This window comes from Meles meles, chromosome 2 (genome assembly GCF_922984935.1).
Source record: "Meles meles chromosome 2, mMelMel3.1 paternal haplotype, whole genome shotgun sequence".
NCBI classification, from domain to species: domain Eukaryota; kingdom Metazoa; phylum Chordata; class Mammalia; order Carnivora; family Mustelidae; genus Meles; species Meles meles.
The window spans coordinates 148590338-148617929 of NC_060067.1; the positions used below are offsets into that span (position 1 = coordinate 148590338).

Here is a 27592-nt window from a genome sequence, read left to right on the forward strand (position 1 = left end):
GTCTGTTGGGTGCTAAATTTAGGAAAAAAGTAACTCCACTTGCTTTTGTATATAGATACCAAATTTTTGGTGCCTGTAAGAGAATTCATTCTATCATTTAATTAACAGCAGTATTGGATAACTGATTCAAAGTAATTCTAACTCCACTTATATTCTTGCTTTACAGCTTGGATCTTCCTCTTCTGTGCCTTTTACATCTATTTTTTCTCAGCTTTTTATGACTGTTGTGGTTCCTCTCATTATTGGACAGGTAAGATCTCCAATTTTACCTGCTTTTTTTTTTTTTTTTTTTTTTTGGTCAAATTGTGAATTCCGATATAATGTCAGGACAATTGAGAGAAAAGATAGAGAAAAAGACATTTAAAAGAAAACATAAAAGACTGAAACACCAGGTTTCATCCATCACCATATTCCCACCTTCTTATTTTTTTATTTAATATCAATCTGCTTTGCAGGTAGCTTTACATAGGGATGCCTGCACAGAATCTTGATTTTTTTTTAATTTATTATCTGTACTTCATAGCCATGTATTTAGCTTAAAAATACTTAGCAAATGATTTTCTTATTCTGCTCCTTCTGATAAAGTCTCAGCATTATGACTGTTGTTGGCAACAACCATCTAGCTGGCTGGCTTCTTCGTAGACCCCTTCAACAGCCATGATCATATTTGTGATCATGTAATTAATAAAATAAACACTTAATTCTATTAGCTCTTAAAATTAGATCTTAGAAAATTTAGTTTCCTTTATCATTCTTATTGAATTAGACTAATGGGAGAAATTCTTATATTTAACCTCTTATAGCAAGTTAATAAGATGGATTGAATTATAACATACAAATTTAAAAACACAGGAATGGAGCACAGAATTGTACCACTAAAAGGAGTGAGTCTTAGGAAAATAGTATGTCAGGATGGTTAAGAACACAAACGTTGGTTAAAGAACAACTAGACTCTAGTTCTTAGTTCTACCTTTTATTTGCTATGTGACTTTAGGCAAGTCATTTGATCTTCTTAGCTCCAAGTTCATAATTTACCAAATTGTATAATAATACCACTTATCTCAAGGAGTTGTTGTGAGGATTAATTAAAACGTGGATGCATGTAGAGTTTTTGTCATCACAGAGCCTGACACAGGTAAGTGCCCCATAGTGTCTATCATCATCATTGTCAAATTCCCTATAAATACTAAACGAGAAGCAACTCTTTGATATATTAAATAGAAAAAAAATTATGTCTGTGCACATGTTACATGTATATACATATAATCTTTACACACCGTCTTAGGCTTGGTTCTCTGGGAAGGAGAGTGTGAAACAGAGGTTTCTATACAGGAAGTTTCCTTGAGGAGAGCCCATTGGATGAACACCTTTGGGAAAGTAAGAAACGTAGGACGGGGAGAAGGTACAAGACAGTCTAGTTCAGCAAAGGCTTCTAGCTGCACTGACCCCACTGAGGACCAATCTTAATAGACTCTTGCACTGAGGAGGCATTAGATACTGGCTTCTCTCCACTCGCCCTGAGAGGTATGACCTTGGCAGAGTCTGCTGTAGCAGTTCCCAAAGAGGAAGTCATCTGGGATCTCTGGGACAGCCAACATGCCCTGCAACATGGGAACAAACACCTCACTCCAGGTGACACCCCACAGCACCTGCTGCATGTCTCCCTTTTTTTTTTTTTTTAATTTTAATGTTATACTTAGAAAACGGACTAAATTTGGGGGAAGAGGGAATGATTTAAAGGTACTCAAAGAATACCATTTAATTAAACATAGAATAATACTTGGAAAAATCCTTCTACAGTGCTGCTCACATCACAGGTCTTCTGACTAAACTTTGTCCCTTGCCTCTCTAACCTCTTTGCCACTTTCCTACACTCTTACTTCCCTGGTTTTTCTCAATTCCTACTTAATTTTTCTGTTTAGAGTATCCTTCCCCATCTACCTTCCCACCCCAACTCATTGTTCATGTGACTCTTTAATTTATACCTTCTTTGAACCACCTATCTGAAGAATGTTTCCCTGGTTGTTTATTGTCTTTATTGTAGCACCTTGATTCCTTTCTTGGCCTTTGCCTGTTTGTCTCTCTCATTAGACTGTAAGCTTCATGAGTACAGGAACCATATTTGTCTTATTCACCATACCCAGATGATAGGCACCCAATAAATAATGTATGGAATGGGTGAGTGAGGGAATGAATGGATGAGTTTTATGAACAATAAGGGAAATGCTGTCTTATAGAGGCATAACAGAACCTGCCTGCCCTTCTCAGCTCTGGACAGTTTAAGCTGTGGTTACTATTACTTTAAACCCATACTTATTTTCTTGTTTCCGAAAATAGTTCTATATAACCCAAGGCTCACACATTCTTTTTTTAGTGGATCTTGGAGATATCTCTGTTGATAATAAATGTTTGGCTTCAAACATATAGATAAAAAATACCTTTGTCTAATATTTAAAGATATATATATATATATTTTATATATGGTTATATGTATACTTAGTTACGTATGTAGTTATATAAGCTATGTCATCAAGAATATATATCCAGAGAGAGTAAAATATTGTTAGAGTGTTCATCATTGCTTGCCCAGTAGTAAAGTATTACGATAAATTATAAAATAGTAAAAGTAGTAAAAAAGTAATATAGGTGGTTTTAAAAAATCCTTCCACTACCAAAGTCCTTTAATGGCTTTTCTCAAAGAGGAAAACATATTTGCATCTACCTGCCCACCTCTTGTATTCCAGTTTTAGGAATTAATAATCACACCCCCAGTCTCTACCTTCAGAAACCACCTGCCTCCTCTTTTTCTGTACATCCTCACTCCCTTACGTCCAGGCAATCACTACATGCCTCCATTTCTGCCGCAGAAGTCGTTCACATCTGGCATCTGCAACCACACCCACACGCCCGAGAGGATGTCTCAACTTCGTCACCTCTCGTCTAAATTATTGCACCTCCTGTCCCTTCTGTGAGCCTCTCCTCATTCCTAGTCAATGTCTTCACTGCCTCCAGGAAAGCCCTAAAAAAATCTAATGTTGTCCTTCTCCTTAAAAAGCCTCCCCTCCCACCCCGTCCCCGCTCCCTTTTGCCCATTCCTTGTGTGGCCCACATAACCCCCGTCTAGCCCCACCCTGCTTCTTCAGTGTCACCTCCCACCATCCCCTTCCTTCTGCGCCAGGCGTGCACCACTTCCTCGCCTGGCCACGCCCCTTCACTGCCCCTGCCTCTCAGCTTTAGGTACTGGCCTTTCCCACCAGCAAACTCCTATTCCTTAAGACTCAGTACAAAGGGGCGCCTGGGTGGCTGAGTGGGTTAAAGCCTCTGCCTTTGGCTCAGGTCATGATCCCTGAGATCCAACCCCACAGCGGGCTCTCTGCTCAGCAGGGAGCCAGCTTCTCTGCCTGCCTCTCTGCCTAATTGTGATCTCTGTCAAATAAATAAATAAAATCTTAAAAAAAAAAAAAGGCCTCAGTACAAAGATGCCCTTTGGTGTGCCATGGACCTGCTCTGACGGCCTCATTCTAGACTAAATGCCAGTGCTCATATGGTACTTGATTCATAATATTCATCAGGAGCTATTATAATTAATCTGGGAGCTCCCGAGAAGCAGAGATGATTAATATATTTAATAAATATACTCAAAAGTAGGATGTGGACTGTATAAAAACATTGGCTGAAAAAAAACCTTCAAATTTATCCTCATGGAGCCCCCAGTAGTTTATTTTATTTTATTTTATTTTATTTTATTTTATTTTATTTTTTCAGGGTTCCAAGGTTCATTGCTTATGCACCATACCCAGTGCTCCATGCAATACATGCCCTCTGTAATACCCACCACCAGGCTCACCTAAGCCCTCACCCATCTGTCCTCCAAAATGCTGCTTGTTTCTCAGAGTCCACAGTCTCTCATGCTTTCTCTCCCCCTCCGATTCCCCCAATTCACGTTTTCTTTCCTTCTCCTAATGTCCTCCATGTTATTCCTTATGCTCCACAAGTAAGTGAAACTATATGATAATTGACTCTTTCTGCTTGACTTATTTCACTAGCATAATCTCCTCTAAGTCCTGTCCATGTTGATACAAAAGTTGGGTATTCATCCTTTCTGATGGAGGCATAGGTACTGGCCTTTCCCACCAGCAAACTCCTACACCTTAAGACTCAGTACAAAGGGGCGCCTGGGTGGCTGAGTGGGTTAAAGCCTCTGCCTTTGGCTCAGGTCATGATCCCTGAGATCGAACCCCATGGCGCTCTCTGCTCAGCAGGTAGCCTGCTTCTCTGCCTGCCTCTCTGCCTAATTGTGATCTCTGTCAAATAAATAAATAAAATCTTAAAAAAAAAAAAGACTCAGTACAAAGATATACCTATTGTGTATATGGACCACATCTTCTTTATCCATTCGTCACTTGAAAGGCATCTCGGCTCTTTCCACAGTTTGGGGACTGTGGCCATTGCTGCTATGAGCATTGGGGTACACATGGCCTTTCTTTTCACTATATCTGTAGCTATTTTACCTAGATTTCCAGCTTTACTAGAGAAACACATAATTGGTCTCATCTTGTTTCAGATTTATGACCCCCAATTTGAAATGTCATTAAACACTTCCTAGAAATCCTACTGTACTTCCTTACAAGATTATTTCATGCTCTCTTATAATTTTAGGTCCTTCCCTAATACTCTCCCACTTTCCCATTGCACCTGGGTCTCACTGACTTTGCTTATGTTTCACAAACATGCCAGCTCTGATCCTGCCTTAACAACTGCACCAGCTGTTCCTTCTGCTTGGAACATCTCACCATCCACCTTCTCAGAAAGACCTTTCCTTACCCCGCTCCAGTGGCTTCCCAATAGTCAGTGTCATATCATCCAGTTTAAACCTCTGCGTAGGATCATGATCTTCCTCTTGTTGATTTGTTTGTTGTTTTTGCTTTCTATTTATCTTCTTAAACTAGACTAGAAGTTCTATGATCCTAGGGACCTTTTCTGCTCATTTATCTCTGTATATGTTTGTAATTAGTTGGCCCACCAAAACTTTGTGATGTGATATCTGGGGACCTTGTTAGAAGGACTCATATGTACTACTTCAGAGAAGGAACCCAGGCAAGGTAGTCTCATCTCTCGATTGTAACTAGAGGTGGCATATGATGTATATTTCTATTAGATTTGTATATATATCTTTAAAAAAAGAGATTTTTAATCATTATCTTTTAAATAAACAATGGGAACTAGAGGGAGAAGAAGAGGACCAGGAAGGAAGAGTTGAAAATATTTTCCTTAATCTTCTAGTCATAATAAAGCTTCATTATTTAATTTTTTACTTGTGTTACTGAGCGTTAATTTTATTCTGTTTTTCTGTGTTTTCCCCATACAGTACTTCTTTTTGGTTGGACTCAGTATTGACTGACTGCAGTGTGATGCAGAGTCTGGTTTGATTTCTGCCACTGCCTGACCATACACACAACTTCTGGCCTCACTTACCTCATATGTAGAACAGGAGTTATCTTCTAGCTCAAAGATGCTGTGACTGTATGAGCTATGTCTTTCCATAGATGGTTGAGAGGTTGCATCTTCTGTCAATTCTAGAAATAAATCAAAGATGTGTCATTGCAATATTTCTTTTTTCTGATAAACCCTTCAATACATCCAAATCCTTGTGACAGTTACTTATTTCATGCATTATATTGAGAGATTTATGAATACATGTTAACAAACTAGAACTTCCACCATCTTTGAAAAACATTTTTCAAAACAGTGTGCTAAACCCCACCTTTATTCTAATAAAATTTTAGGTTGACTTTTCATATTAAATAGTCTTCAGCTGAAGCTGAAGATAATGTTATTAATGCTAGTAAAATTTTACATTTCTAAAATTATACTAGGTATGAACTGTTTTCATTGCTTCACTTGAATGGCTCTGAGAGAACAGGAGCTGTTACATTATGCAGTGAGATATCCTGGTAGACAGTGTGTGATAGAAACAGCACCAAATCAGGACTTGGAAATAAGAATAGCCACTCTTCTCCAGGTACAGGCCCTGGTTCTAAAGCATTTTACATTTATTTAATAACTTAGTCCTCACTACCACTACTACTGGATCCATTTTATAGACGAGGCACAGGAAAGTTAAGGATTTGCCCAAGACTACAAAGAAAGAAGCTCCAAAGTACATACCTTTAACCAGGAAGTTCTGTTCCCTCCCTCAGGAGGTTGAGGTCATATTCCTTGCTCATACACCCTCCTCCCAATGACTTAACATTTTATGCCAGTTTTTCAGGCTCTCTTGCCTTTGTTTTCAAGTAAACTGAGCAGGATAATATCTGCACAACTTCTCTCATGAGACAATTTAAATAATACTTAAGTAGATGATGAGTGTTTACTATATCCCATGTACTAAACTATAAAAAGTTTATACTTTTTAGATATTATTTTGAATCTACTCAATATTTAATAAAATATTTTTAAAGAAAAGTGTTATATACATTGGATTTGATTTTGTATCCCTGGCTATACATTTCAGCAGACGATTGAAGAAAAAGCAAACCACTTTATGTAAATGTATAGATTCAGTGGAATAGAGGATAAAACTTGAAGAAACAATCTCAGGTCACCTTGAAGAAAAATAAATCTTTAAAACTCAGACTTAATAGGAAGAACTATCTATCACATATTTCCACTCAAAAATCAATTTATAAATATAAGACAGAGTAGAAGGGAGAAAAGCAAAAAAAAAAAAAAAAAAAATGCCCCAGAAAAAAAAAATTGGAGAAAACTAAAATGATGGATATTACACATCTCAGTTATCTCAGTATATAAACATTCCTCACCTAAGACATATTTTCTCAGATTTCCAGCTTGGAGGTCATATAATAATTGATATGTGGCTCAGCTTATTAAAAGTACTGGCATTCAAATCTAAGTTTCCCTTTAAGCTCTCCTGGTGTTTAATGTAAAATAGAGAAAATCAAAATGAAGCAAGTGAGACAATAAAGTTTCCTGAGGAAGATGTTTTTCCTTCTCAGTCCTTGGGGAATAGCAAGTCAATGAGGATTTGTCATCTAATGTTGAATTCCTAAGTTTCTGTGAGCTCTGAGTGCAAATGAATTAGTATGGATCCTGAAGAAAGCTACAACTAGCCACCTTATCAAGATGCTTTTTCCCAGGGCCCCTGGGTGGCTCAGTGGGTTAAGCGTCTGCCTTCAGCTCAGGTCATGATCTCAAGGTTCTGGGATTGAGCCTCACATTGAGCTCTCTGCTCAACTGGGAGCCTGCTTCCCCCTCTCTCTCTGCCTGCATCTCTGCCTACTTGTGATCTCTCTCTCTCTGTCAAATAAATAAATAAAAATCTTAAAAAAAAAATGCCTTTTCCCACCTCATCCTGATTTTCTTCCCCCACCCCCCTCCACCGAAGAGGGAATTCTGAGGCAGCTATATCAGGTTGGGTTGCTATCTCTAGCAAAGGCTTGTTTCCTAGAAAGTTATTACAGGTTTCTACAAGGCAAAGAAATTTGAAGAATTTTAAAATGACATAGATTCTTGATAAATGGAGGATGATTGTATCGGAAGTGTAAGTGGCTGAACAAAGAGAAGATGGGGTTTCCTGACGTTTATATCCAAAGCGTATCTTTAACGCACATCAGTGTTACTTCGCCCAGTAGTTCAGGAGAGATTTTAACACTTTTCTCAGTACGCGGTTACAAAAGCAGCCTCTTTGTGAATTTAATTTTAGGCAGGTAGAAAAGCTATAAAATTGTTTTCTAAGAAAACACAGACAAATATCACTACAAGACTAAAAACAGTGAAAGACGATCTGTTTTCACCTAGGGTTATTGCTTAACTTGTGGATCTGTCCGATTTCCAACTTTGTAGTTGTTTTCTTTATTGAGATTAAGTATCCAGCATTAACACATTGATGTGTTTAGAAGACAGGCGTTTTGGCTAAGAGGATGCAGGACTGAGGAGTTCGTATTTCCTGTCATATTGAAAGAGTCCTACTATGCTGTGAGACTCTGAGTACTTGGTATTGAAGAAAGGGGTAATTAGGTTGACTAAGTCAAATTGCAGCTTATAAAGTCGATTGATGATTAGAGATTTGTCTTGGTTCTTAAAATGGATTTGACTTCCAGGTTATGCCTCATTCATATTTATCTTGTTTATTTTGTCAGTGGGGTCAGTGGTGGTAGAAGACACTTCTGCTTTGGGAATTGGGATCATACATTCTATAACCTATTGCAGAGAGAGGACTTTTGTGTCTTTAATCATTGTATATTGAAACAAGATTGGAGGACAGCATCAATTTCAATAACTCTGTGTAACTTCCATTTATTTTATTTCCTAAAGGAGTTGAGTTGTATTAAATTTGGGCAACTACTAGTTTCATGCTACCAAATATAATAGATAATGAAATAACCTCTTACATGAAGTCTCTCTGTTAGCCTTTTAGCAAGCACTTACCCCCACAGGGGTATATCTGAACATGGGGCCATCTGGGTACCTCAAGCACTATTATCCAAAATGTGTGTTCTAATGCATCAGCCCATTAACATTGTGTGGCAGAACTGCTCTTAACTTCTCTCTACCTTACTACAGTTTTCTTTTTTTTTTTTTTTAAGATTTTATTTATTTATTTATCAGAGAGAGAGAGAGGGAGAGAGAGCAAGCGAGCACAGGCAGACAGACTGACAGGCAGAGGCAGAGGGAGAAGCAGGCTCCCTGCAGAGCAAGGAGCACGATGTGGGACTCGATCCCAGGACGCTGGGATCATGACTTGAGCTGAAGGCAGCTGCTTAACCAACTGAGCCACCCAGGCGTCCCAAGTTTTCTTAAGTAATCTCTATGCCCAATGTGGGGTTTGAACTCATAACCCTGAGGTCACGAGTCCCAGGCTCTACCAACTGAGCCAGGCAGGTGTCCCTATCCCTTAGTTCATTTTTAACCTTAAAGAAAAGAACACTAGAACTAAATTACTATGGTTTGGGATCACATCTACAAAAAGAAAAATCACAAGTTTTTTTAAATAAATTCAATGTAATCTTAATTACAAGATCTAATTTTTTTAAATCTTTAACCACTATTTGTCTACATATATAAAAAACAGTTTCTCCCCCTCCGATTCCCCCCAACTCATTTCTCCTCTTCATCTCCCAATATCCTCTGTGTTATTCCTTATACTCCACAAGTAAGTGAAAACATATGATAATTGACTCTCTCTGCTTGACTTATTTCACTCAGCAAATCGGAGGGGGAGACAAACCATGAGAGACTGTGGACTCTGAGAAACAAACTGAGGGTTTTGGAGGGGTGGGGGTGGGGGGTTGGGTGAGCCTGGTGGTGGGTATTAAGGAGGGCACATATTGCATGGAGCACCTGGGTGTGGTGCATAAATAATGAATTTTGGAACACTGAGAAAAAATTAAATTAAATTAAATTAAAAACACTTTCTTTTTCATTCCCAGCCCACCCAGCCTTCAAGGTGTTGTTCTTGTACTTCATGCCAACTGGTCAGCTTTCTGCTAGAATTTCCTTTATTAATACTGGTATTTCACTTACTGAGTCCTTGAGAATGGATGAAGTTGATCTAATAGCCATTTGTTCAGAGGTTCTCTTGAGAGTAGTTTACTTTGTTTTTGAGTATCTGTGAAGGTATGTTCTATTGCGAATTAAATGTTTTTAGCCACAGAGTAGAAGATGACAGAACCCCATCAGCCTTGTCAGGAGAAGTTCCCTGACCTCATTATTGCTAATGGATCATGGTAATTCAGCCTGTTGTGAAATCTCATGTTCAATTATGCAGAATAATGAGTGACTCGAAACTTAATATGTCTCAACTATAGTCCTTATTACAGGGTTTGTTCAGCTTCTCTCAAAAGTGTAAGGTTTTAAGTAGAGTGGTTCACTTTTATATCCGAGCAAAAGTTATCACCAATATTCAGCCTGTCCTGATTTTAAATATCTGATTTGATTTTTAAAGAAGAGAGGTTTGCTGTGTAACTTTATTCACTCATCCTTTTGTGGGAGAGTCAGGACAGGTTTATTCATTTTTAAGTATTAATTCTGGAATTCTAAAAGCATGCAAATGGCATTTGTCTTTGGATTCACAAAAACTCTAGATATTCAGAGTTTGAATTATTTAAACTCCCACAACACATGCACTTTTGCTTTTCAAGCATGAGTTATAATTTAATTAAAAACTTCTGGTGCATTGCTTGCATTTTAAATATTAATATGTTCCATGGATCACTTTCGATTACCTACTGTCTTGAAATTCTTGAAGATGTCAGATTTTTAAGATTCCCAAAGTTACACTTGGAATTGTCTGTTGAGGCAATGGGGACTATGATAATTACACACATCCATTAGGATCAGCAGAGGAGATAAACTTTGGGGAGGCTTAATGGGCATGTCTCAGTGACAGCTAGCAAAGAGCATTTGGCATGATTAAGGATGGATTTGAATGCAGTTGAAAATCGACTCTCATTATGGACACCGGTGGAAGTTGCACTACAAATGCGAAATCCCCCAGAAGAAGAGTGGTGTGGCACGGAAGCTTTGAAATCCACTGTGGCCATCATCCAAATTATTCTCTTTCGTTTATGTCTTTCTGCTGTCAGAATCACTTTGCGATGCCCAACTCCCTACATCTTTGAAAAGAGGCAACCTGTTGATCTCTGTATTTCAGATTGTCCGAAGATACATCAAGGATTGGCTTGAAAGAAAGAAGCCGCCTTTTGGTGCCGTCAGCAGCACTGTCCTCCTCATGATCATCTACACCACCTTCTGTGACACGTTCTCGAACCCAAATATTGACCTGGATAAATTCAGCCTTATTCTCATCCTGTTCATAAGTAAGTTGGAAGATGGAACATTTTTGCTATCCCCTTCGTCTCCTCAGGAGCAAAGCAGAGGAAATTGTGTCCCCCAAACTCATTTTGAATGTTAATTTCATTAGAAAATAATACTGAGCTTCATCTTATATGTGCTCAGTGACTTTATCCTGTGTGTCTGTTCTTTAAGAAGACATCAGTTACATATTTATGATTTAATATCCTTTGTTTTTTACGTTTGATTTATAGTAGTTGATACCAGATGAAAGAAGCCGTGGGATCTGTCACATTCAAATGTTAGATTGAATACTTTTTGCCAATTTATTTTACTGTAACGAGCTAATCTTACCCTTTATTGTGAGTTAAAAGTAGGATTTATTTACTTAATACTGTCATTTTCTAAGTATAATAGTTGACTGAGTTAGTTAAAATGTGGACATTTACATCATCTTTTCTACTAAACTATACCCACGGTAATACCATTTCATTTCAAGAAGCGGCAAACTATGAAATGCAAGTAATTGCAAGGATCAGAAATCAACTTTTTGTTCTGTTTATCCTGTAATAGCAAAGACAACTTTGTAATTATAAGGATACCTAAGAATCTTTTCTTATTAAAAATCAACATGAGTTATTCCAAAATATATATTATATGCCACTGCAGTTATGCAATTTGCTAGAAATACCCACAGCATAAACCAGCTCTTTCTAAATTGAACAAATTAAGTAACCAAGTCTCAAATCAAGGAGGGTTTTAGATTTGCAGAGTAGTAGACAGCACAGATGATGCCTGGGGATATCTTCCGGAAGAACGGATTTAGTCCCACTAACTTTGATGATTCTACCAGTTTAGCAGTGTGTGCTTGTTTTTATGGTAAATACGCTACAGATATTTTTATACCCCTAATTTAGATTCAATTTTTTTTTTCAGTATTTTCTATCCAGCTGAGTTTTATGCTTTTAACCTTCCTCTTTTCAACAAGGTAAGTGATACGGTATCTCTTGTGGTTGTTAGTTTTTTATTTTATTTTTTTATTTTTTTTAGGTTGTTCGTTTTTTAAATGACAAATCGTGCTATTTACTTGGCATCTGTGCCACTGTGCTAACCTAGTGTTTCTCTCGTCTCCTGATCATTCCACCTTCCTCTTGCCACCCTCGGGTTGTAGACATCCTGAAGGGTTTGTCCGTGGCCCTGTGTCACCTGCTCACATCATGTGCTTAGGTGGCCTCCTCCATTCTGCTAGCTCAAGCTGTCAGCTTCCTGCTGTTGATTTTCATGCCGAGACCTTGCATTCCAATGTTTTTCCTGAGTCCCAGCACTATTTATCACTAACCATTTCGATATCTTCACCGGTCTTCAGAAGACATCAGTCTCCAGATGGAATCAAATTTTTTCCCCAGTACTGCCTCTTTCTCTCTCATTTCTTTATTGTGAGTGGGATCACCATCCACAGAGTTACTCAGACTAGAATCCTTTGCATCTTTATTTTTAAAATTTTTTTAAAAAATCTTAAAATATTTATTTTTTTTATTTTTTTTAAAGATTTTATTTATTTATTTGACAGATAGAGATCACAAGTAGGGAGAGAGGCAGACAGAGAGAGAGAGAGGAGGAAACAGGCTCCCTGCCAAGCAGAGAGCCCGATGCGGGGCTCGATCCCAGGACCCTGGAATCATGACCTGAGTGAAAGGCAGAGGCTTTAACCCACTGAGCCACCCAGACGCCCCAAAATCTTAAAATATTTAAAATATAAATATTTTAAAATATTTTAAAAATACCTCTGTAATGTTTTTTGAGCTCTCAAAGCCACTTCCGTAATTCGGGCTCTTGTTGCCTCTTTTCTCCCTGGACTATTGTAGTGGATATCTTATAAGTATCTTCATTTCTAAAATGAATTTTTCTTATGTATTTCATACAGCTTCCAATAACTCAAAGTTCTCATAATAGTCTCTTATTATAATAGCGTCATAATAGCTCTTATCAGAGATCTTCAGTGGTTCCAGGACCTGTAGAATGAAGTTCACTTTGGGGGGCTAAGTGAACTACTACTAGCATTCAGCCTGTCTAAGTTCAGGTTGAGGTAAAATCTTTGCTATTCCCTGGAGGAACCTCATGCATTCTCATTTCTGCTACTTGCTTAGGCTGTCCTCATTAAATTGGGCTCTATGCCCTAGTTCACCTTTCCTATTCTTAAAGGCTCACCTCTGATACACCTTCTTCTACCAACCATACATTCAACAGATAATACTTAAGCCTTCAGTACGAGGAAGTTACCACAGTGAGTACCACAAAGAAGAGATGGTTCTGACTTTGCATGAGTTTATAGACTAGATATATGTATGATAACTAAGTGTCCTCTCAGTGGACAGGGAGCCAACCTGTAGTCAGTTCAAAGAAGAAAGCACTTCCAGAAAGAGTGGTAGAGCCAGGCTTCATGGAAGAGATGGGATTTGACATGAATTATAAAGAATGGCTAATTATTCAGCAAACTAGCAAAACAAGATGCAGAGAGGAGCTTCTTGGTGGAGGGAAAAATAATGCAAACGTGGGACACACACACACACACACAGAGTACGACAATAGGAGTAGAAAAAGATTAAAAAATAATAACAGTAACTAGAAAGGCAGGCTTAGACCAGATTGCTGGGTGATGGCAGTAAGTTGCCATGAGGGAAATGGCCTGGGGGTTTTTTTGGTTTGGTTTGTTGTTTGTTTGTTTGTTTTTGGAGAGAGAGTATGTGTGCACATGCACACTGGAGCAGGGGGCAGGGGCAGAGGGAGACAGAGAATCTGAAGCAGGCTCCACGTTTAGCACAGACCCTGATGCGGGGCTGGATCTCAGGACAGTGAGATCATGATGTGAGCTAAAACCAAGAGAAGGACGGTTAACTGACTGAGCTGCCCAGACCGCCTGGGGCCCAGATTGTTTTTGAGATCTGAAACAGTGGCAGAGCAGCGTTGGGTTCAGCCCTCGCATTGGGCACTTGGCTCTTACAGCACTTGGCATCGCATGAGGCTGATTGTAAACAGTCAATAAAAATTTATTGATTGGTGTAATCAGAACCATTTTCCCTAGTTTGTGGTTGTGATTTATAAAGGAAGAGTGAAGCCTGGAGCCATTAAGACATGGAGAAAATGTGACTTAATTGGGTAGTGTAGGAGTCGGAGCTGTTTTAAAGTTCTATTTGTAAATGGTTTGTTTTGTCGCCCTAGAGAAGATGTTTGTCTTTTCCCGGCTGTTTGTGTGTGGATCCTTGTGGCAGAAGTAGAGCCACTAGTCCTGTCCTGTCAGACTGGTAGGATACAGATGTCCTATCGGTGGCTGAAAACATGCTGAAAAGCACAAAAGAGCTGCTTCTGGAATGGCTGAAGGAGGGCTGGGGCAGAGATGGTGTCCCCACTGGTTGAATGGAAAGTGAGAGTTTTCAGTGTGGAGGAGACTGGATTTCCGTAAGACCTGAGATCTTAAGACCCTTTTATTCTGTGAAGTTCTATAGCCCTTTGAACTTGTTCAGCTGTCAGATATGCGCCTTCTTTGATAAACAGCTGACTAAGGAATGGCTATCACCATGCTCCTCCCACATTGGTCCATTAAAAACCAGGGGTTTTTTAATTGAATAAAATTCAGAAGATGGTTGTATTTTTGTTTTGTTTTGTTTTTTGTTTTTCACTATGAGATACCTCATTTGTGCCTAAGGATTTTTTTGGAGTAATAAAAGATACCAATGTTTACTGAGCCCTGCTTATGGCAGGCACTGCGAGGGACCATACGTATGTTCCTTCATGAAAGTCTGACAGCAAAGACTAAGCTACGATGCATTCTTGTTGCTGTTTTGCTGATGAGGACCCATACTTAGAGTAGTTTGGCTTAATAGCTCTCCCAAAATCAGAGTCTAGTAGTTTAATAACAGATGGCAAAGAGTACGTGTGGAATTGAAACGCATTTCCATTTGACGTTTCCCCACACTTTTTCCACTGCACTAAACTATTTCAATTACTTTTAAAATTCTTAAGTGCTTGTTTTGGTTAGGGAATCTGTAGAGAGTATTTAACTTGATTCTTCAAGTTTACTCACACGAGCAAATTAGTCAAAGGCACCAAGAGTGTGAACTAGGACCCACTGGTTTATATATTCTGTTGAGTTTCATTTTCTCTTCCTACTTTTTGTTTCTTCCTATTTAAAATTAATGAAATTGGCCTGTGGTTTTTTTTTTTAAAGATTATTTTAAATTTATTTGCTAGACAGACAGAGATCACAAGTAGGCAAAGAGGCAGGCAGAGAGAGAGGAAGGAAGCAGGCTCCCCGCTGAGCAGAGAGCCAACGTGGGGCTCCATCCCAAGACCATGGGATCATGACCTGAGCCGAAGGCAGAGGCTTTAACCCACTGAGCCACCCAGGCGCCCTGCCTGTGGTTTTTTTTATTTTTTTTATTTTTCCCCCCTCTCATTTTTTTTTAACCGATTGTTAACCGATTCACTGAATCTATAACCAGTCCAGGTGTTGATACAAAAATCTCAGCATGAAAATCAGTCTTTCTTTTTTTTTTACAGTATGCCACTGACCCCTGATGATGGAAGTTTAGCATAAAGCAGGAGAGACCCAGCCAAGAAAATTCAACTTTTCTACAACACTTCTCCTACCTAGTTAACATTCCTTAGATTTACTGACCTGAAGTGTTAGCTTTCTGGTGTCTGGCATGTGAATTACGACTTTGAGTATTTAAAACACACTTGAGAGTTACTACTCCACATTCTTATTTGTCAGCAGAATAATGTCAGGGTTAAAAATTCCAATTCTAGAGTCAGACAGACATGAGTTTCAATCCTACTTAATAACTTTGTGACTTTTGTCATACCTCATTACTAAAATGGACATAGTAGTAGGACCTACCTCATAGAGTCATTTGGTGAACTGAATAATATGCACATAAAGCCCTCATCAAAACACCTAGCATATACTAAGTGCTCAGTAAATGTTAGCAACTGTCAAATATTTATTCTACCAAAACAATTTAGCTATATTATTGCACAAACTAACGATGGAAGAGAAGAAATTAGCATTTCTAGCTTTGTAGTACATTCTCTTTGATGTTTCACTGTCACAGATGCTAGGAGATGAGAGTCGATTCATCCAGCCGAGAGTCAGCTGTCCATAGGACCCTGTCCATAGTCTGCAACCTGGGGAAGCTGTCAGAGTTAACATAAAATGTTGAAAAGGTTAGAAAAAGAAAGCAGTAATTGTGAACTTTAAAAAATACATAAAAGACAGTTTGGAAAGTTGATAACTGGAATAATAGAAACCCAGAGTATCACTGGAGTGACAAAAGAAACTACTGAGAAAGGAAAAAAGAAGAAAACAAATTTTGAATATTTCCGTAGGTGTTTTCATCCCTGTCTCAGTACATTTTTAATCGGGTGCCTTAGTCGGCCGCTCACTGTAGGTCTGGGAGGGAGGGAGGTGTCAAAGGGAGCAAAGGAGGGAGGGTATTAGTATTAGTATTAATGGTAAGTCTTACCATTTCAGACATGAGGCAACTAAGCCACAGAACTCTGGGTAACTTGTTTAGTGGCATACAGCTAAAGACAGATGAGGGCTTCTCCTAAAATTAAGTAAGGACAAAACACAGGTACAGAGGTTAACAAAAGAAAGTATTTCACATGGACGTTTTCCTCCTCTAAAAACCGTGGGCTTAGACGGAGCTCTCTCAGAGGACCTTTTCTGCTCTACATTCTGTGATTCTACTAGTAAAACCTTCTGACATGTTTTCCTTTGTGAGTACTGCAGAGAAAGGCAAGATAAATATTATGTGGAAAACATTGATTGAAAGCTTTGTAAAAGAGCATAAAAAGACCAGTTGGGAAGAAAAGGAAATAAACATCTCAAGGGAAGACAAAGTGATCAAAAGAATTATAAAAACAGGATAAAAAGAAAATCAATATTAAAAAGAGATAAGGTAGAGTTAGAAGATAAATAGTAATGTGATTCCTTTCAAGAGGCTGAGCAGACACAATAGAGACGTTAATCACTGAAAATAAGTATAGTCGTTACCACTTAAAATACACAGGATACTTCCTTTTTCTGGGGCTTGTCCTGACTTGCTGCCCTTGGGCCATCCCTTGACAGAAGGTGGCTGAAGGAAGGTTACTTATCAAGGTGGCCGCACTCATCCACCAAAGTGTGTGGTGGTGTTTCTGTTTTTTTGATTTCCTTCTCAAAAAGCAGGCTCGTCTCCAGTTTGGGGCAGCCTCCTGACTGGTGATGTGTGACCTTAGAGAAGTTGTTTGCCCTTGTTGTGCTTCAAGTTCCCTTTCCAGAAAAGGCAGGAAGTGGTAGTACCTAAGGCTATTCCAACAAGAATGAAATGCTGGGTGTAGGGAGCCTAGAAGAAGGCTCCGTGTTTCCTGCTCCTCCTCAACATGGATGGAAGCTTCGGAGAGCATTTGCTCTGTTGGCTTTCCCCCATGGCCCGGGGTCGGGGGCAGGCTGTTTCTCTACTGATGGAGTGTTTAGGGAGAATATTGTTTTTAACCTCAAGCGATCCATTTTTATGGGCGGATACTCCCTCCCCACCGACGGACCCTGTGTCAGTAGCACCGTAGGGCAGCGCTTCAACTCAGATCGGGCTGGAAGCTTCCCTGCGCAGGCCTAGCTTCAGTCACCCTGCCTGAAATGGGACAAGGGAAAGGTCTTGCAGATACCCTCCCCAGCCGCACTGTAAGTGCCGCTCTAATCCGTGACAGACCACGCCAAGTTAAATCAGAGCCTTCTCTGCCAGAGAGATTTTGACACACTGGAAATGCGCTACGGCCTGGAAATGAGCACGGTAGCAAGCAGAGCGAAGTTCACTAAAGGAGAAGTACATTACTGGACTCTCTTGGAACAAAAGCAACTGCGTAATCCAGAGGCAGCAACAATGGGTTATAAACAAGGGCCTTTGTAGCGTCACCAACACCGCAAGCACAGGTGGGCCTTCATTCCTGGAGAAGGGCTTTAGTCACTGTGAACTGACTCTGTTTCCTACTCTCTGATCTGCCTCTTGCAAGTTTTCCTGATTTCTTGGGTCCCCGGCTTCAGCCTTAACCTCAAACTCTGGATGAGCAAAGTGCCTCATGCTATACAAAGCAAGTAAAATCTTGGGGTGCCTGGGTGGCTCAGTGGATTAAGCCTCTGCCTTCAGCTCAGGTCATGGTCTCAGGGTCCTGGGATGGAGCCCCTCATTGGGCTCTCTGTTCAACAGGGAGCCTGCTTCCCCTCTCTCTGCCTGCCTCTCTGCCTACTTGTGATCTCTGTCTGTCAAATAAATAAATAAAACCTTAAAACAAAACAAAAAACCAAAGCAAGTAAAATCTCTGACATAAATTGCCTCTCCTTTCCCATGCTCTACCTGAAAGTTTTCCGTATTTTTCACTCACCCTGTCCTCTTCTGGAAGGAAATAAGCCCTCTCGGGCTAATCCCACAGACTGCGCCTCTGGGACCTCTCTAAGGACCTGGTTTCATCAGTTGTTTCTACCCACTGGGTCTGCACTCTCTCTGCATGGTCATGTTCAGATTCCCATGACCTTTTTCTTCTCTTTACCAGATTTCTTGAAAAAACGGTACCCTCTAATACAAATTCTGTTCGCTCCTTGGCCTCCTGCCCAGACCCCGTTGGGCCGCCTCTTCCCTTCCCTATTCCCATTAACACCCTAGTGCTCCTCTTAAGCCTATGTGCTGGAAGCTTCTCATTTCTCTTTAATTCTTCCTCCTCTCTCAAAGTAACAGTAACAATAAAAAGATCAGCTAGCTTGAGTTAAACACTTGCAGTGTGCCAACTTCTTAACAAACACTGGCATTTATCCTCACAATGACACCTAAGAGGCCAGCAGTACTATCCCCATTTTCTATATAAGCAAAAGAATGGTCTGGATTGAAATTCAGGTGGGTCTTCCCCCAAAGCCTGTGCTCTTAAGCTGCTGGGAAGGAATATTTCACAGAGTGACATCAACAGTTGACAAGTTCTTGTAATTTTGTCTTCATGCCTCTTACTAGCATCGCTGCCTCTCTGTGATTCCTCAGGCCCTTTCCACTTCCTGCGTGGCCTCATCATCGCTGGTCTTTCTTGCACCACACTGGGTGGTTATTCCTCCCAGCATCTGTAGCCCGTCTTGTCAATTCCACAGTCCTGGTCACAAGCCAGTGTCCCTGCGCTCAAGTCAGCCTGGAGTCTGTTCTTTGCCAACTACCCCCTTGGCCCCCAGATTTCAGTCTCACTGTCCCCTTACCTGAAATACACACCCACCTGTGTCTAAACCCATCCTTTAAAGCCCAGCTCAATGGTTATTTCTTTCAAGAAGGTTCTCTGTGTGCTCTGTCATTATCCCCCATTCTCTGCCAAGCTTGAGATAATCCTTTTCTTGGTGCCATAACCTCCCACCCCCTCTTTTTCTCTCTTTCTCAATCATATATATATAGATCTATATCTATATATAGATCTATCTATATATAGATCTATATATATAGACCTACATGATGAACAGAAGGATCAAGGAATATGTCAGCTGTGTAGTTCAATGTTTAAGAGGAAGAGGGACACCACAATATAAATATGATAATAAAATGTGGGAACAGTAAGCCAATCTTATTATACTCAAGTAACACATATCCATGAGAATTCTCGACTTTGGTAAGACACCAAAAACTGGGAAGTTGTTACCAAAAAGACCAGATCAGACTAGTTAGGAAGTATGAGCACACATGACTTTTCAGAAGAGAGAACACCAAAGGACAATTTTCATTTTCTCTTAACACAGGGGATGAGGAGGAGGAGGAGGAGGAGGAAGAAGCCCTTCTCCCCTCCAGTGAGTATATATAACACAGAAAACAGGATGTGTGGATCTGTTTAGGGAAGATTTTTCTTCTAATGAAAGTTATATGTGAGGATGAGGTTAGTAAGGAAAGTGGTGGGATCACTTTCTTTAGAGATCCTTAAAAATTGGATTGCTTGTTATATCCACAATTGTATACATAGAGTCGGGTTCTGGAGCATTTTCCATTTGCTAACTCAGGGCAAGGAATGAACAGACTTACTGTACCTTCAAATCCTGATTCTGCAGGAAGGAATAGTTTCTAACATATCAAGTACACTAACAACATTTCTAACCCTTTTGGTGCCTGGTTCTCTAAATCTTTATGTTCTAAAATAGAAAATCTGAATATGAAATTCACTAGTACTGACCCGCATTTAATGGATTTGGACTAAGTGAAAATTTTTTTTAATGCTTAATATATTACATAACAGTAGTAGAACATATTAGTTAAGAGCATAGGCACAGAAGCTACACTTGATTTACATCATGGCTCTGTCGCTCTCTAGCTCTGGGGCTCTGGATAAGTGACACAACTTCTCTGTGCCTCAGTTTTCTCATCTGTACATAGGGGTATTGTATCACTGACCTTATGGGTTAGCTGTCTTCAAATGTTACAGACTTTAGAGGAGTATCTGATACTCCTGCTCAAGGAACGAAAACTTTTAATTTTTACTGAAACACACAGTGCTGAATCTTTGTTCATACCAGGTATTCCTGCAAAGGGAATGTGTTTGCTGCCAGAGAGGTATGCTGCTGCTTTATGCTGCTTCTTGAGGGAAGCAATTACGGAAGTACATTAACTCTTTCTGGCTGCTGAAATTAATAACAAGTGATAGCCTAGTAACTTTGCTAACACAGGTCCTCACTGCATGGTTTTACAAAGCCCTACATCACAGCCTGATTATGTGATCTCCAGAGACCTCCACCACACATTTTTTCGAGCAACTTTATTTTTAATAACCGATATCTAGATACAGTGCTGCTGTCCTTCCATAGGTGAATGGTTAAACAAATTATGGTACATGCGTATCATGGAATGCTGTGTAGCAATAAAAGGAATAAACTGTTGGTACACACAGCAACTTGGATGAATGTCCAGGGAATAATGCCGAGGGGGAAAAGCTGGCCCCAAAAGGTTACATACCATATCCTTCCACACACAGAACGTTTTGAAATGAATTTTTTTGAACGGCTTGGTGGTTGCCAGAGGTTAGAAATGGGGAATGAGAAGTGGGGAGAAGTGGTGTCCACCACACATTTTTAAGACTTTTTCTTCATGGATAAATGACTCAGGAATGATTCTCTAAAAAGAAATTCAGACACTTCTCTACATTTGGGCATAGAATTACTTCTTGTCACCAGGATTGATCAAAAGGGTGTTAACATGAAGGTAGGTACTACATTTGATTTAGGATGTGTTAAGTAGGCTTTTTATACAAGTATTTGTAAAACACTCTTTTTGCCCCTAGGAATAATTCGGGTTTCACACCAGCAGACACTGTGGCAATCATTTTCTGTTCTACGCACAAATCCCTCACACTGGGTAAGTGATTCACAGAGTTAAAAACCAACTGCATATTATCCTCAGACAGTTACATCTTATGATTTTGAAATTTAAGCAGCTCTTCAAATTAAATGGAGTGGAGTATCAATCACTCTGTTAGATAAAGAACAAAAGGTTCTTTATCTGTGAGGTGAGGATGGGTCATTCTTTTTAAATACCATTATTTGATTGAACCAATTTTTGAAGGCCTAAATTTAATAGTGTAGGATTTAGCTTAATTTGTAATTATGTTTGTGATTCTCATAAAAGAGTTTCATTGTAGTATGTGAACATTAAAAGCTGGGGGAAGCAGTGGCAGGGATGTGGAAGGGTGAGGAACTTCTGAAAAGGAATGGGCAAAAACTGGGTTTTGGAAGGCTCTAAAGTTGCCCCTGGAAAATGTTAACTTATTTTTTGGAAGTTGGAGCAGGGTAGAGGTACTGTTACTCTAATGTGGTATTGACATTAAAGTTCATTTCAGAATGTTATTTCAATAAGAAACACAATATGGCTATCATTAATTCAATCTGATTAGCACCTAAACTGAAATATCTGTGTATTTAACGGACAAAAGTAGATCAAGAAGAAAACTGCTGTTTTCTACTAAGCTTTATCCTGTGTAGTGGCATTATACCAATAACCTGTCCAGGCATCTGAATCCATATTTTTAGTCATTAAAAGTCATTAAGAAATCAGGAACCTTCTTGAAATATTTATCATTCACAAACTCCTTGGGGTAGTAGACACATTGCGGTAAAAACTCGCTTCAAAAATTTCTTTACAGGGGCGCCTGGGTGGCTCAGTGGGTTAAAGCCTCTGCCTTCGGCTCAGGTCATGATCCCGGGGTCCTGGGATTGAGCCCCACATCGGGCGCTCTGCTCAGTGGGGAGCCTGCATCCCCCCCACTCTGCCTGGCTCTCTGCCTACTTGTGATCTCTGTCTGTCAAATAAATAAATAAAATCTTTTAAAAAAAATTTCTTTACATTTTGGCATTGAGACTTAAGAGAATGAAAAATCATGAGATTGCTCTGTCTGTTCATGTTAAAGAAGTTCAGTCTGTAAGCTGGAAAATGTTTCATGACGTTTTTACTAACCCTGAGCATATTTGTTTATAGAATCTATTGTCAGTCCTGCCAAATTTGGACAATGATTTCAAAATTGGACAAACTCTTTAAAGAGCACTTGCTATCTAGGCCTCCAGCTTATTTGAATAAATGATAAACGGCTGACCCTTGAATAATGCGGGGGGGTGGTGGCCTAGGGGAACCACCCCCCCGCTTGGTCAAAAATCCGTGTATAACTTTTGACTCCCCAAAAACTTAACTACCAGTAGCCTACTGTTGATGAGAAACCTCACTGGTAACAGTCAACTAATACATATTTTTTATATTACATGTATATACCTTGTTCTTATAATAAAGTCAGTTAGAGAAAAGAAAATGTTATTAAGAAAATCCTAAGGAAGAGAAAACACATTTACAGTCCTGTACAGGGTTGATCAAAAAAAAGATCCACGTATAAGCAGACTCATGTAGTTCAAACCCATGTTGTTCAAGGGTTAACTGTTCTGAATATCCATACCTTGCAGTATTTCCATTAGGCTTTCTTCATAGTATCATCAAACTGAAGTTAAGAGAGCTTTGGAATCCACATTCCAATCCTGATTTTGTGACTCTGGACAAATCACTTCACCTCCCCTGAACGGTAGCTTTCTCATCTGTAAAATGGGGCAGCATAATCCTCACTTTATGAAGTTTATTAAGATTAAAAACAAAATGTGTTAAGTACCTAGCACAGTACTTACACGTAATAGGTAGTCAGTACACGGAGGAACGTGTGCAATCGTTGCACTGTGTGTAGACTGCTATGGACTAAATTCTGTAGCCCACCTAGCTGTTGTTATCAGTTATTATTAACTCTATTACTTACAACTGTGTTACCATTTCCGGGGTCCAGTCCCCTGACCCCTTGTCCTCTGGATTTTCATGTAATTGGTATGGTTTAATTTTTGACTTCAAAGATGTCATCTTGCACTCCCCACCCCCTTGCTGGTACTGTGCTGTGATGGCTCGTGCTCCAGGTCTCCTAAAATGTAAGGCGCTGTTACAAAGGTAGGGTGTCCAAAGGCAAGAGCTGCCCGATGCCTCAGATGTCCAGAGCCAGGGATCCAATGAGCCCATGTCCTCAGCGGAGATGCTGAGCATGGCAGCACGAAATACACTCCTGCATTGCTGCATGGGCTTTAAACCCCACACACTCCAAAGGGTTTGCTTTCCGAAAACACAGATGGGTGTTTTGTCTCTCTACGATGTTCTTCTGTGCCAGAGCTGGCCATGGGGAGCAAAGAGCTCAGCCCAAGAAGCGTGCTGCAGCAGCATCAGTGTTCTTTCCTCTTCTCTAAGTAAAACACCTACCCATCAGATCCTTTACTTGTTTGTCTTTTCATTTTTTTATAATCTCAAAGTGATGTTCTTCTGTTCTTGTTGCTTTCTGAAACCTGATTTTCAGGTAAACAGGTGTGCTGAACACCCATCAGAAGTAGCTGTTTTGCTAAAAAGGGCTGAGTTAACTTGACTTTTGTCTGCTTATGTACTTTGTTTCTGCAGTGTTCTCCCCTGAAGTAGGTCCTTAGATCCTCCAATAAGATACTAGCATGGTAGCTAAGTAACCATACAATCTAAATCCTTTGTTACTTCCATAACATGATAGCCTTGAGCACTCTTAGAATTGCAAGACCAAAATACTTGTCCTCACTCTTCCGCTGAGACATCCCCAGGCTTCAGTTTCCTTAGCTGTTAGATTCAAGAATTTTACTTCCAACCTGACTAGTCTATCATGCCTTGATCATACCTGGCTTCTTTCCTGCAGGCTCCCAGGTACGTTTATAAGTATGACCTCTTTGCTGCTTATCTCAGTGAGGTGCCGTGGATTGTCCTTGTTCCAGCAGCGCCCTTATTTCCTGTAACAAGGGGAGTTTGGCTCAACATCGCTAGAATGGGCTTGGTAAGCCCTATAATTTCACTGTATCCATTTTCACAAAATGCATTGCGTGCTCCCCTCTCCTGGTGACTTGACATCACTGGTATAGAGGATGTGCCATGATAGTCGCCTGAGCTACTGGCCAGTAATTACCCTAAGGGAACACTTGTGTACATGGAAATGAAAGAACATCACGCTAACTGTGAAAAATTCAGATTCCAGAAAGCAGGGAATGTATTTCAGATCATATCACTCAGAGTTATACTATCTCTCACCTCTCACACAAAGATGAAATACAATGGATTATAATATAGCTATTTGGCGTTTAGAAAAAGCATCTATACCTTCTTGAGATCACTATCAAAATATTTCTTGTAGCGATTTTGTAGCACACAATAAACACATGTAGCACCTCTGATAGAATACATTATTAAGTAAGCCTTACGAAATACCATTCAGTCTTATATACAGTATTTGTATTTAAGAATAAATCATTGTAGGCCAAGTAGTACTGAGGTAACTAATGAACCAAAGATGAAAACTCTCGCTTGAGAAGCCTTCTGAATATTCTCTTATACACACGCTTCAGTTTATTTTATTGTTCTTGCTTTTGCCCTGTCTCCATCTCTCCAGTATACTTGCATCTACACAGATGCTAAATTTGATTCATTGCTTTTATTAGTGCATTTGCCATTGATTGATTAGTTCTTCGTATTAGTACTTTTTCTATTGATTGATTGCAGATGAAGTGACTATTTGACCTTTAATTATGAGGCTTCCTATTGAAAATGACATTGAGCTATGGCTTCACATAATCCATCTGGAAAGCCTGACATGATGCCATTCCCTGGAGTTCGTTCAGGAAGAAAGAGGAGGCCTGAAGGAAGCACAGAGCTATCACTGTGCTTCATCTAAAACAATACTACAGGGCTTGTTTGCAGCTCTCCTCGAGCTTCGGCTCGGGGTTGGAGGTAATTTTATACTTTGTCAAGACAAAATCACTTGCTGTGGATTGCCGTAAAAGCCATGAACTCTCCCAAAGTCTTCTCTAGTTTGAGGCCGATATTTGTATAGTGATAGCCTGTGTCATCATAATGACAAGACATTGTACGTAGCAGAGATGGAAGAACAGCTTGCACCCTGGTTAACAATGGCTCAGGGCACGGTCAGTCAAGAGATCTCATCAGGAAAGAAATTCAATCCCAGACACTCTGTGGAATTAGTATTTTACTTTTATTTTATTTACCTTTTTCTCATGAGTATTCAAATCACTTTGCTTATCTGGAGTTCCAGTATGTGTACAAAAGCATTCTCACAACATCATGAAAGAGAATGTTTCAGGGTGTTTGAGGTCCTTAAGTGTATGTTTATGTTCATTTGTCATGTTTTTAAATAGCGAAATGAAAGCACACACTCTCATGGCGTGTCAGCTGACTATTGGCAGTCCGTCGTGAGATTCTCAGTCGTGTCTTCTTTCAAAAAACATTTCTGAGGTGGAAGAATGCCATGGAAATTTTAGAGTATCATGATCAATGCTTATTAAAAGTCCACTGTATGTCTTGCCGTTTGTAGACGCCACACACAAAGATGAATCAAGGCAGGTATTCCCTCACGTTATTTACCCTTCGCTATGAGGCCGTAGTTGCAGCTACACAGCTGAACTGTGACATGAAACCGTGCAAAAAATATATAACTTTTTGCTAAGGCATGGGACTCTGCAAAGAGTGGAAAGAACACATTCCTAATTCTAGTCTGGATTCAACTTCCAATTCTCTCACCGAAAACTGAAACAAATCATGTAACTGCTGTGGGCCTCAGTTTCCTCATCTGTGAAATGAGAAGATGGACAAGACGACACATGATATTCCTCCCAGGCTTAAGTCTGTGCTCAGTGACTGATATTTCTGTTCTTTAAGATAACAGTTTCCCTGCAGGGTGTGAAAGAGAAAAAAGTTCGTAAATAGTTATGTAAATAATGTTACAGTATTACACAAAAGGAAATAATGGCTCTTGCCTCTCCCAAAAAAGGTTAAAAAATACCTTCATATTCCGAAGAGTTTCACCAGAGAAACAGAATCTGCAAAGGATCTTATTTGCAGTTTTACTTGGAAGCTATTTGAGAATGCGACAGGACTACCTGTCCCTAACTTGGGCTGGAAAGATCATTTAATAACACACACGTTATTTTCTCAAGAGGAAATGGGATTGAAATAGGAAAGTTTGCATTTCTGTACTTCTTTTCCCTTAAAGCTTATCTGGGACTCTATTTGGCATAAAGAGACTGTTGTCTTAATAAAACTCCTCCACAATTGGGAAGCACTTTTTAAAGCATTGAGCTCATTAAATCACCTAACCCCAAAACCTTGAATATCAGCAGGTCAGTAATTGTCTTATTTTGCCTACAAAGAAATAAAAGCCTGGAAAAATTTTACAAACATCCCAGATTGTATAACTAACAGAGACTGGATTCCCTGCCTCCTAACTTGCAGAACTGTATTGGATAATAAGATATGAAAGCACTTTGAAGACCATAAAGTTACTGTCCTGATTCCAAATATTATAAATGTGCAATCTCAGTGTGCATTTGAAATATGTTGTTAATTTTTTAAAAAAGAAAATCACTTTTGATGACATTGCTACTTATAAAACAGTTTAAAAATACTTAGTATCTATAATTGTTCCCATAAGCACATATTTCCATAAACTGGCACTCATTCCTTCTACCTTCTTTAGTAACAAAAGCTATATTCTGCCCTTCCCCAATATTCATCTGTTTTTTAAATTCCACATATGAGCAAAATCATATGGTATTGGTCTTTCTCTGACTCGGTTACTTCGCTTAGCATAGTACCCTCTAGTTCCATCCACGTTATTGCAAATGGCAAGATTTCATTCTTTTTGATGGCTGAGTAATATTCTCCTCTGTGTGTGTGTGTGTGTGTGTGTGTGTGTGTGTGTGTGTGTGTGTGTACATGTACCACATCTTCCTTATCCATTCATCTGTCAGTGGACATCTGGGCTTTTTCCACGGTTTGGCTATTGTGGACATTGCTGCTGTAAACATCGGGGTACATGTGCTGCTTTGAATCACTATGTTTGTAGCCTTTGGATGAATACCTAGTAGTGCCATTGCTGGGTCGTAGGACAGTTCTATTTTTAACTTTTTCAGGAAATTCCACACTGTCTTCTACGTGGTTGCCTCAATTTGCATTACTACCAACAGTGTAAAACAGAGAGGGAAGCAAACCATAAGAGACTCTTAACTCTAGGAAAAAAACTGAGGGTTGCTGGAGGGAAGGTAGGTGGGGAGATGGGGTAACAGGTGATGGGCATTAAGGAGGGTACTTAATGTAATGAGTACTGGGTATTATATGCAACTGATGAATCAATATCTTCTACCCCT

At 39.6% G+C, this 27592-nt stretch overlaps 1 protein-coding gene across 6 annotated transcripts in view; it reads left to right on the plus strand.

The window, feature by feature from the left end:
• The window catches only part of SLC10A7 (solute carrier family 10 member 7), a 259444-nt gene that overhangs the window by 208075 nt on the left and 23777 nt on the right, over nt 1–27592 (plus strand). For 5 of the 6 annotated variants that reach the window (XM_045998437.1, XM_045998439.1, XM_045998438.1 and 2 more), the window contains 4 exons: nt 167–250; nt 10673–10838; nt 11749–11800; nt 21136–21209. In XM_045998437.1, the coding sequence (XP_045854393.1) occupies nt 167–250; nt 10673–10838; nt 11749–11800; nt 21136–21209 (376 nt within the window). Of the gene's footprint in view, nt 1–166; nt 251–10672; nt 10839–11748; nt 11801–21135; nt 21210–27592 lie in introns of those variants that run through there. The other variant, XM_045998443.1, reaches the window with a different exon arrangement.